Here is a 12,442-nt window from a genome sequence, read left to right as displayed (position 1 = left end):
TGAATTCAAGTAACATTTTCAGACCAGGAGGTCCTGAAAGGGAGCCTGAAGTGAGAGGGATATCTAAGCTGACAAATTCAATTTTAAACAGTACCAGGTGCCTGGCAGTCCTGCTGGTCCTCTGCCTCTGAGGGCTTGTTTCCACTGTTGCGACGCGATTTCGGCCGCATTCCGACGCTTGTAAAAACGCATGCGGATGCGTTTCCACATGCGTTTTTACCCGCGATTTCGCATGCGATTTCGCATGGCAGGGTGCCATGCGAAATTAACCATGACACTGCCAGGGCTAAATAAAATTGAAAAAGGTGCGAAATCGCACGCGAAATCGCGGGTAAAAACGCATGTAACAAACGCATGCGTTTTTACTATTAAATACATTAGCGGCGATTCGCACGGATCGTTGGCTCTTTTGTGCGTTTTTTTCACGCTGAAAAAAACGCACCTCAACAACGCTACAGTGGAAACAGGCCCATCCACTTGTATTACATGTGCGGATCTGCATGCGTTGGACGCATGCAGATTCGCGATAGTGGAAACGAGCACTAATACTTTAAGCCATAGACCCTGAACAAGCATGCAGATCAAATGTTTCTGACAAAAATCTGACTGGATTAGCAGCGTGCTTGTTTCAGGTATGTTATTCAAATACTACTGATGCCCCAATGGTCAACAGACAGCCAGGCAACTGGTTTTGTTTAAAGAGGATCAATAATAATAATAATAAAATAAATAATACTCTGGGGGATACTTACCTCTGGATCCTAACGAGGCTTCTCCTGTCCTCCATTTCTTTGTCAGGAATAACCCCCCCCCCCCCCCCTTATCAAGGTAAGGTAAATACTTCAGTCCAGCGCAGGCGCACTAGCCTCTCTTCATTCGGGTTAAGGCGGAAATAGCTGAACCTGATCGATTCGCTCTACTGCGCAGGTGCCTGCGCTGGATCCCGGCGAGGTAAATAAGTCAAGCCTTGTCAAGCTTGTCAGGGGAGGATTCGGGGAAGCCAGCGCTGGATTCCCTGAAGCTACAGGTGGGGGGGGGGGGAGGGGAGTGAAGCCACATTGGGACCCTGAGGCAACTGTCCCCCTCCAGAGGTAACTGTCCCCCAGAGGTTTCCCTCCCCCCCCCCCCCCCCTTTACAGAGTCTCTTTAAAACGGAAATAAACACAGCAGCCTCCATATACCTCTCACTTCAGGTTCCCTTTAATCAGTCCTGATGATATAACAGAGTATAACAATAACTCCTCTCACAACAATTAAAATCAGAGTGGATTAAACTGAACATTAAAAACATGTGATTAAAATGTTACATTATGTACAGAAAAATCCAAAAATAGACCACAATATACTAAATATTTAATTCGGTTCCAAAAATAAAGGGGGTATACTAGTCTCTAACCCTCCCACAAAACTGCTAAATCTGGGGTGTGGTCTAGTAAAGCAATTCCCTCACTAAAGAGACGGGGGCATTGCAGTCTGTTGTGTCGCAATTATATTGTAAAAGTACTGTTCATAAGGGCGTTTTAGAAGTGTGGTGCAACAGATCAGTCAGGCATGACAATGCGTGTAGCGAGTTCCTACATAATGCATGCATTAACAGTTGCAGTGAAGCATACTTTCTGTACTGTATGCATCACACTGCGGACATCACATGCAATGCAACTTTTCTCCTTCCTTCTTCTGCAGTGTGAAAAGTAGCCTCAGAGCAAGAACAAAAAAAATAGAAAACTAAGCAAAAAGTAACAAATTGGGGCCACTTCCATGATCTTACATTTAAAAAAAAAAAAAAAAAAAAAAGACCCAAATTTGTAGAAGAGTCCTTACACCTAAATTCAGGGCCACCATCAGGAGGGGACAACTATCACTAGTGGCATTAACCTTATGGCGGTAAGCTGGTGCATTCCAGTCCTTACTGCTAGGTGTGTAGCCGCCTTGCTCTCCTGCTGAGATGTCTGCCGCCGCCCACCCACCTGACTGCATACACACCTGGTATGCGATACTCTGCACTGCAGCCTCCTCCTGCGCTCACTGCACTGCCTGGCATAACCAAACTTTAGAAAAATGGGGTGGCTGGGGTTCACACTGCTTAGAGAGCTGCTGTGCACGGGGCTGCGCCCTAAACAGGAAGTGACAGGGTGACTGCCTGTTTTTGAAATATTTGTGGTGCGCAGCCCCATGCATGGCAGCTCATTCTCTAAGCACGGTGAGCCCAGACCACCGCTGTTCTAAAGTTTGGTTATGCCAGGCAGCGCAGTGAGCTCAGGAGCTGCACTGCAGTGCAGAGTGTCGCATACCAGGTGTGCATGCAGTCAGGTGGGCGGGGGCAGAGGACATCTGGCTTGCTATAGTATATGGGGGGCATCATCTGGATTGCTGTACTGGGGGGGTTATGTGGGGAGGGTATCTGTGTATACTATACTGAGAGAAGGGGGGCCTCATATTGTTAGCTAGAATGGGAGGGGGGGGGGGGGTAAAGCATCTGGCTTGCTATACCATATGGGGGGGGGGGTTATCTGCCAGCTACACCTTAGGGGGGGGGGTCATCTGTATGCCTAAGGGGAGGAACATGAAAAAGGTGCATAGAAATGGGGGGGGATGCTTTTGGTCTGGGACGGATGGTGATAGTGGGCCCTGTGCGGCAAAGAACAAATCCGCCCCTACGGAGCGGTATGCCTGACAGTGTGTTGGGCAAGACATTTTTTGCTGAAAGGTCAATGAAATGTCAGACATGCCGCTCAGGTTAAAAAAAAAAAAAAAAAAGTGCTGGGGCTACTACTTCAGCAATGGTTAGCCAGCGATTGGAGAGCCAGTATAGGTGCCCCCCCAATCCAGGCTCTGTTACTCACTGAACCTCTGTCCAGCAGTATTCTCTAAGGGGGGGGGGGGGGGAGAGGAATCGGGACTGAGTGTCATCACATCACTGATGTCGATGACATAATCGACGCTGCTCGGTCCCGATCCATCCCACAGAGAATAGTGAAGCTGCGCAGTAATCGATGGACAGAAAGAAGGGTTGGCAACAGCATCTGGATTGGGGGGCACCAATACAAGCTCTCCCAATTGCTGGCTAACATTTACTGAAGCTCCTACACATATCTAACTTATACTGGGGGACACCTGTACCTAGCTAGCCCATACGGGGGGGGGGAGAGGCACGCCTGTACCTAGCCAGCCCATACGGGGGGGGGGGGGGGGAGAGGCGCACCTGTACCTAGCCAGCCCATACGGGAGGGGAGGGGCACCTGTACCTAGCCAGCCCATACGGGAGGGGAGGGGCACCTGTACCTAGCCAGCCCATACGGGAGGGGAGGGGCACCTGTACCTAGCCAGCCCATACGGGAGGGGAGGGGCACCTGTACCTAGCCAGCCCATACGGGAGGGGAGGGGCACCTGTACCTAGCCAGCCCATACGGGAGGGGAGGGGCACCTGTACCTAGCCAGCCCATACGGGAGGGGAGGGGCACCTGTACCTAGCCAGCCCATACGGGAGGGGAGGGGCACCTGTACCTAGCCAGCCCATACGGGAGGGGAGGGGCACCTGTACCTAGCCAGCCCATACGGGAGGGGAGGGGCACCTGTACCTAGCCAGCCCATACGGGAGGGGAGGGGCACCTGTACCTAGCCAGCCCATACGGGAGGGGAGGGGCACCTGTACCTAGCCAGCCCATACGGGAGGGGAGGGGCACCTGTACCTAGCCAGCCCATACGGGAGGGGAGGGGCACCTGTACCTAGCCAGCCCATACGGGAGGGGAGGGGCACCTGTACCTAGCCAGCCCATACGGGAGGGGAGGGGCACCTGTACCTAGCCAGCCCATACGGGAGGGGAGGGGCACCTGTACCTAGCCAGCCCATACGGGAGGGGAGGGACACCTATACCTAGCTAGCCTATATGGGCCAAGGGAGGGGGGCCATATATGATGTGTGAGGAGCCCCAACATTTCTGATGGCAGCCCTGCCCAAAGTTACAATTGTGATAAGGATGCACCATTACCAATACAAGGATCCCTTTAGCCTCAGCAATTCCCCAAAGCTGCATGAAGGTTCAAGTGGGACCTAGATAGGAATGTTTACTACTTGACACGGCCATTCCAAAACAAAAACAGTGCACAAGGTTAATCAGATTCAGAAAGCTAGTAATGGACAGCTGGCAAGTCAAATTTTAGAACACATTTCTAATGCCCGATACACGCAATGCAATTTCCTATCAGACAGGTCAAAGCGATTATTTCCGAAAGGTCAAATTAGGTTTTTAGATTGATTTTCCAATCTATTTTGTACATAAATCATTCATAAAAAACAACATCAAAAAACAATTGGAAATTCGATCGGACCTGTCGATCCGCTGATCGAACAGGAAACTGCAAGGTGTGTACAAAGGGCTGGTTCACACAGGCTGTAAATGCAGCATTTTCTGCAAATGTTGAAAGCATCATTTAAAGGGGGCTCTACCACCTCTCCATTCACATGACTGGAAGCTTCCCCCCCCCCCTTTTTTTAAACTCCAGTTGTAGCTTTTAGCGACTTGTGTAAACGGCACGGCAGAACTAGTCATCTCATCTTGGACACTACGTGTTGCGTCTACTACTCAGTTTCTTTTGCTGGCTAAGCTACAGCTGTCACGCGAACATTTAATGTCTTCGAAGGACTTGAAAAGCTTCAGCTGTTAATGTTGGCGTTCAAACGAGCTGCCCAGCAGAAACCCTGCAAGTTTCTGGCTGAGCCAAGGTATGCACACTGTCCAATTTACTGAACTGTGATAATTGAGCTATGTAAAATGCAAAAACACTTTATGCAATTCATTAATTAGGCAAATTATGCAGACCTAGGAAGGAAAATTATTCTATTACCTATATATTTAAAAGTCAAGTTTTTTTTTCCCCTTCTTATACATGTAATGTCATCTGAATTGTTTAGTGCACCGATAGTATATAATGAGGATGTGCTGGGATCCACTCTGGAGCAATGAACATCTAGTCAGATATCTCAAGATCCGCACCATCAAAAATCTTTATTTATAGCTTAATCCATAAAAACACACTTAAAAAGTATGGGTACACATATCGATGACGCACAGGCGTTCCGGACCATCACAGTCCTTCCTCATATCATAATGGACCCACATGATGTGGGTCCATTATGATTGAGGAAGGACTGTGATAGTCTGAAATACCTGTGTGTCATCGAGATGTGTACCCATACTTTTTAAGTGTGGTTTTATGGATTAAGCTATAAATAAAGATTTTGGATGGTGGGGATCTTGAGATATCTGTATACATGTAATGTCTGCATAATTTGCTTAATTGATGAATAGAATAAAGTATTTTTCATTTACATGCCTCTCTGCGCTCCCTTAATTATCACAATCAGTAAATTCTCATTATAAAAAGGGTGTGAGGAGTGATCTACATGTTGGGTCGATAGTCTCTGTATACCTCTTCTTTGTATGCACATTCTGTAAAACATTTTTTTTTTTTTTTATTTATTAGCAGGGTATAGAGATAAAAAAAAAACCAAACATTAGAATAAATAAGTCTATAAAAAAAAAAAAAAGAAAAAAAAAAGGGGGGGGGACATTGGCACATGCAAAACCATTATCGATTGTAATACTACATTGATTAAATATGAATAGGACATGCCACTCTTTAGACAGTCCTACCAATGTGCAGCATGGAGAAAAACACAATTCACTTTTACATAGCTCTGATCTTAATCAGACACAATTTCTGCTCAGTCTTTCCTATCTACTTTTTCAAGATTGTTTTTCATGCTGGGGAGCTGTGTGATACTAGGAGCTTGCACCTGGCTGTACCTTTCCTGAACTTCATGGCTTTCAGACATACAACTTTCTGTGATTAGTCTGTGCATCAGCTATGTTTAGCCTCAAAACTTAGCATGTTCCAGGTTCTATAGAAATGTCACATTGCAAAAGCGTTGCCGTTTATACGGATAAATATAGTTTCGGGGGGTTTATGAGAAGCGACCCAACTTTTGTTTGGTCCTACTGATGTAGAGTCCGGTGTAATGAGAGCTGCAGTCGGACATCAACCGGTGCAGTGTCAGAGTGGGCGAGGGGGACATGTGATCCAGCTTCACTGATTTGCAATAGAGGAAGAGAGAGACATCAGAGAAGGAAACATATCTGATACACCGGACAGGACACCGGCGTTCCAACATTTCAGCATACCCGACAGAGTAGCATACAAATGCGGCACACGTAAGTACAGAGCCATCAGTGAACGATCACTTACGGTCTTCCGGCTGGCTGCTGCTGGTGGAGTAGTTACTGCTGCTGGCCAGAAGGATGAGGCTCAGGATTGACACTAAGCCCAGGCAGAAACCTGAAGCACAGGTGGGCCACGGCAGCCCCATCCTTCCTCCTACCCCTTTGCTCTCCTCCGTGCAGCTCTTCAGCTTTTTCCACCTCTTCTTTCTCCTCCCCCTCCGTTTTCTTAGTTCCTCCCCGTTTTCCAGGGCTCTTGTGAAGTATGTGCTCCCCCACCCTGGATTCCCAGCCTAATTGGGAACCGTGATATTACAACAAGCCGGTCGCTGTATGTACTGTAGGATTGCTTTGCATTATTACAGTAAAGTCACCTGACACCATGCAACCACCCTCCCCTTTCTATGACAAGCCGCGATCGCACCCTAGACGCGCTGCAGTACTCTGTACAAGCCACTCCTACACGTCGCCTGTACAACTACAGCCAATAGGAACCACACAGATCAATGGGAGGGTCTCTCTAGCCAACCGATCACTTCTTACTTAGCTAGTGACTAGTGATGGGAATTCCGGCTCTTCTCGGAGAATCGGCTCTTCTGAATCGGCTCCCATGAAAGAGCCGGCTCTTACGGCTCTCAATCGGCTCTTCATTAAATATCACTGGACACCACTCAGCATCGGAGTAAAAGCCCCGCCCCCGTCTCCATGACAACTCCAGACTGCTTCGCTGACTGCCCCAAACCCTCCTGTTATTGCTCTGCTCTGCCCCATACACACCTACAAGCTGCAACTACAGGACTACATCTCCCAGCATGCCTCAGCGCCCTTTATTACACAGCAAATCAGAGCTGTGTGGGGCGGCTGAGGCATCGGCTCTTTAAAAACTGAGAACCGGCTCTTGTCGTTCACAGCAAAGAGCCGGCTCGTTCGCGAACGACCCATCACTACTAGTGACATTGCTCTGCAGGAGTTACAATCTAACTAGCAAGTTTCATTGAAAACAAAACTTGCAGTTTCCGAGTGTTTTCTTCTAAAGTAAATAAATCAGAGCAGCACTGCATTGCCAATATTGGGCTCTTTATTGAGTGAAAAATTACCTCCAGTGATAATTCACTAAAAATGGTACATTCTTAGTGAATACTCACTATTTTCACTAAGGGCTCTATTCATAAAAAAGTTGTGGCGAGAAAACTCCTGGAGGGAAAATACCGCAGCGGTATTTTACACTTCTGGGTGGTCATTCAAAAAAATCTTGCCAGCTGCGGTAAGCTGTCGAAAGGCATGCGGAAACACTTCAGCCGGCAGAGTCCCTTCATGCGCTGCTCTCTCTGGGAGGTCTGTCCCATTCACTTGTATGTAATCCGCAAAATCAGAGGAAGCGGTATTTCCCGTCCACATACCGCTTCCTCTAAACTTCATGAATGGCCATTTTGTTACTTTTTTCTAGATAAATCTAGAAAAACACTGGAGAGGGCGGAAATTTCTCGCTCTGCTGGGGAATTGTAGATTTTCATGCGGGAACAGCTTTTATGAATGGCCACTTTGCTAAATGGACGGGAAAATCCGCTGTTTTGAGCGGAAAACTTGCGGTAACCTTTTATGAATAGAGCCCTAAGTGTGATAAATGTTTGATAAAAGTGCGGTAAAACAGGTGATAAAACAGTCAGTAATATGTACGGAAATAAAGCTTTTTTTGACCACTGTAGGGCAGCCCATATGCTTGCCACCCATTACACAGAGAAGACCCAGGAAAGCCTGTCACATTTAAAGTGGGACCTCAACTCTTGCACAGGACAGAAGGAAAACATATAGAAATGCACCCTGTATGTATATAATTTAGCCTAATTCCCCCTCATCTGTGAATAATCACAACTGTAATTTGAGCTCTCAGCCGTGCCAGCTGGCTGCCTCAGCAGAGCAGCTAATGTGTAAACCCAGAATGTTAACCCTATGTCTGCTTCCATGAAAGCAGGAAGTACCCACGCTATAGATTTTTTGTTAGATTTGTATCAGCTGTAACAAAAAAATGTTTTTCTTTAAAGGTTATTATGCTGTTGCTTATCTTTTAGAGCAGAGAGGAATTTCCTCCTCGGCACCTATAAAATCATCTAAAAGACTGTACAAGGTCTGAAAGTGCGCCTTGAGATTACACACACACTTGTCTTTCTTGCATAAACATGGCGGCATACATATGGGTTAGGCCACGCCCCCTGACCCCATAGGACAGACTTCTCTATAAGTCTGCAGAATCTCCCCCCCTCCGCCATTCTTTTTTTCTGTCCTCGATGGACAGGCTCTCTATGACTGTTTTTTTTTTTTTTTTCCTCCGTTTTTGTGTTTTCCCTCTTTTTTTTTTCTTTTTTAGGAGGGCTATTTTTGATGCAGCGGTTTCTAAGCCTCTTCCGCTTGAAAATCGGCTATAAAAACCTTTTAAACAAAGGTAAACGCCGAGATACTGCTGTTAGAATACCTGTACCCCCCTGTGCCTGGCTTGGAGCGAGATCTCGCAGGATCTAACGCCAGAGTTGCATTCAGCACTCCGATTGGGCAGAAGGAAGGGATTGCCAACATGCAAGATGGCGCGGACGAGAGCGCTGTAAGTCTCGCGAGAAGCGGGATTTGAAGCTGGAGGAGGATTGGCCGGCGCAGCTTCCTTTGAAATAGCAGGAAGAGGCTGCATTTAGCGTACAGCCAGCACGGAAGAGGCAGCGTGGGTGGCACTGTCTGGCAGCCGGTACCACGCTCCTTTCAAAGACTCCTGATGCAAAAAGATTCCTTCCTGGTCTCCTACTCTTCTTCGGATTCAGGTAGCATGACGACTTTATTTGTGGAAAATGGTTTAAAGGTAATTCCCTTAAGATAATACTAATGGAGGCAACTTTGTTTGTGTATTTAAAGATAAAATGGACGATTCTCTGCCAGGCACTTCTGCTGGGGTATCCAGGTAACAGGATACTAAATGTATCCTTATCACTGGTGTATGCACAGGGTGTTCTTTTTTTTATCATTGTTTTAGATCACCTGGTTGCTGGGGCAGTATACTTAAAAAGAGTGCTTTTCTCTCTCTGTTTGCATTTTATACGGATTTTTTCAGTAAAAGCGCCACGTTTGTTTCTTTTGTGTTTTCACAGTCCGTATGAGGGAGAAGAAGGACATATGGTCGCTAAAGGCAATCAGTCCTTGGCTGGGAGGAACTTATCTCGTTCCCAATCTCGGGATAGATATGAATATTATCTTCAATCAATTAAATTGAATTCTCCTAGAAGAAATTCTCTACATATGGACTTTTTTCAAGGAAGGAATTCATCTAGAGACTTTAATTACAGGAAAAGCCCAACTAGAATGCATTCACCAGAACAGCATTCAGGAGGAGGCTATTATAATACCAACAGAGAAAGATCTCCTAGGAGATATGATTATAGGCGTTCTCCCAGACGCCCTTCCTATTATGACAGATATGACTCTGATTGCTTTTCCCCCAGAAGTTATCGTTTTGCAAAATATTCTCCGAGTAAACAACAAAGAGAAAGGTCACAATCCCCTAACTCAGAGGATATGACGCACCATAAAAGGCCAGACCCGGATTTATGCTGGTCTTGTGCGTAACCAGCTTTACCAAACAAAAAAGTTTGTGAATCCTGTTTCTCTGAATTAGCTAGAAATAAGGAGGCAGACAATGAGCAGGTATTGACTTATATACAACAAGCGGTGCAAGACACCTTTCAGAAAATGTCAGCGTCCCAAACAATCGCTCCTGCAACAGCATCTGCGCCAGTCCAACCGGAGGAATCAAATTCTCAGGGTGAACTTCCTCCGATTGGGTTTGATTTTACATTGGTGCCGGCTTTTGTAGAGGCAATTAAATCGGCAATTGAGTGGCAGGAAGAAGATGATTCACAGCAGGAGCAAGATAAATACTACCCGCACCTACAGTCTAAGCCAAAGTCCTTCCCTTTTATGAGGATAATAAAAGACATAATACTAAAAGAATGGTCAAAGCAAGAGAAGCCTTCCCTATCAAATAGATTCTCAAAACTCTATCCATTAAATATTGAGGAAACAAAGATTATTGATACTGCTCCTGTGGTAGATGCATCTATCATGAGACTAGCAAAACACGTAACTTTACCAATGGATAACGCAGTTCTATTTAAAGACCCGTTGGATAGAAAAATCGACTCGGATCTAAGGAAAGCCTTTTTAGCAGCTGGGGCGGCTTGTAAACCAGTCATAGCCTTGACCTCCCTAGCTAAGGCCATAAAAATATGGGTAAATAACGTAGAAGTCATGTTGAATTCAGACACTGATAAGGACATAATCATAAAAGCACTGGACGAGTTAAAACTCACAGGGGATTTTGTCGGGGAAGCAGCTATAGACACGATAAGATCCTCTGCAAGATCAATGTTACATACTGTCACAGCAAAGCGGGCACTCTGGTTAAAGCCTTGGTCTGCAGATCAAGCATCCAGACATAACTGGTGTAAAATTCCTTATGATGGAACTCCTCTCTTTGGCCCAGTCATGGACAAGGCCATTTCGGTAGTTACGGGAGGAAAGACAGGCTTAATTCCACAAGACAGAAAACCGAAAGAGTATAGACAGCAAAGTTCAAGAAGATTCTTTACAAATAGATTCCAGCAGGCATGGTCATACAGACCGGGGAAACAGTTTAATAAAAACTGGAGAGGCACACAATCGGCATTTCTCAGAAATAATAGAGGTAAAACAACTCCTTCTGCGCAGCAGAATAAGAAATCCTTTTGAGGGTGCGTCCACTCAAGAGTCTCCTGTAGGGGCAAGGCTTCGCTTCTTTTGGAGATCTTGGGTGGAGACCATACAGGACCCGTGGGTATTGAAGATGCTAAAGAGAGGTCATATGTGGAAGTTCAAGAGAACCCCTCCTATAAGTCGTTTCATCCTGAAAAAGGTTCCTCAAGACAAACGAAAATATCAGATCCTGATAGATTATGTCCAATCCTTGGAAAAGTCGAGAGCGATAGTTCCGGTGCCTATGGAAGAAAGATTCAAGGGAATTTATTCTCCACTATTCTTAGTGCCAAAGTTAACAGGCAATTGGGGACCGGTCTTAGATCTAAATATCCTAAATTGTCATATAGAAATAAGCCATTTCAAGATGGAATCCTTACAATCAATAATTCCCATGGTTCAGGTGAACGATTGGATGTCATCTGTAGATCTGGCAGACGCATACCTCCATATCCCTATCAATCAAGGGTACCAAAAATTCCTACGTTTCGCTATCCAAGGGAAGCATTATCAGTTCCAGGCACTTCCATTCGGTATCTCTACGGCTCCAAGGTGCTTTACAAAGGTCCTACTACCAGTGATAGCTTTTCTCAGAACGCAAGGATTAAAGATTTTCCATTATCTAGACGATATACTTCTTCTCAATCAGGACAGAGACGTTCTTCTTTCTCATCAGCAAAAGTTACTATCGACACTGGAGAACTTGGGGTGGTTAGTGAACCTGGAAAAAAGTCATCTTATTCCCTCACAAGACATGATATTCCTAGGAGCCAGATTCATAACGACAGAAAACAAAATCCTCTTACCACAACAGAAAGTTTGTTTGATTCAGGAAAAGGTATTGCAAGTTCTACACACTCAACAATTGTCTGTGAGGCAGTGTATGAGCCTTTTAGGTACATTATCATCGACGATACCAATGGTCAAGTGGGCCCATTGGCATCTGAGAGTTCTACAGAATTACTTTCTGAAGAAGTGGAACAGAAAAAGTTTGAGTCAGATATTAATACTTCCGGAGCAAGTGATTTCATCCTCGAGTTGGTGGACGTGCAAAAAGAATCTCTTGAACTGTCATCAACTTCAGCCTTCAGCCCCACTACTGATTACGTCCGATGCAAGCGGGACAGGTTGGGGGGCTCACTGCAACGGTATCCACATGCAAGGGAAATGGTTGCAGCAAGAGAGCCATGTCCCCTCAAATATCTTAGAACTGAGAGTGGCGTTTATGGCCCTGAAATCCTTTCACTTCCTAGTCCACAACAAGAATGTGCTATTAAGAATAGACAATATGGGGGCGTGGCCAAGATGGCGCAGTGAGAGGACGCTGATCCGAGAGCTCCGCTGCCTGGCGTTCTATTTAGCAGCTAATAACCTGCCTACCAGCACATTTTGGGGCGCAAATCGCCTTGCACACTGCCGGAGAGCACTTATGCACAACTCTGACATCTGGGAGC

General features: G+C 45.9%; 1 protein-coding gene across 1 annotated transcript in view; it reads right to left on the bottom strand.

Moving 5' to 3' along the window:
* The window catches only part of HGSNAT (heparan-alpha-glucosaminide N-acetyltransferase), a 71,566-nt gene extending 64,934 nt beyond the window's left edge, over positions 1-6,632 (bottom strand). Inside the window, exon 1 of the mRNA XM_068233666.1 lies at positions 6,247-6,632. Coding sequence (XP_068089767.1) covers positions 6,247-6,367 — 121 coding nt within the window. The 5' untranslated portion in view covers positions 6,368-6,632. The remainder of the gene's footprint in view (positions 1-6,246) is intronic.
* Positions 6,633-12,442: the final 5,810 nt, after the last annotated feature.

The sequence above is a fragment of the Hyperolius riggenbachi genome, chromosome 1 (genome assembly GCF_040937935.1).
Source record: "Hyperolius riggenbachi isolate aHypRig1 chromosome 1, aHypRig1.pri, whole genome shotgun sequence".
In the NCBI taxonomy this organism is placed as follows: domain Eukaryota; kingdom Metazoa; phylum Chordata; class Amphibia; order Anura; family Hyperoliidae; genus Hyperolius; species Hyperolius riggenbachi.
The sequence above is the reverse complement of the archived record's forward strand: the minus strand, read 5'-3'. Positions and strand labels throughout refer to the sequence as shown.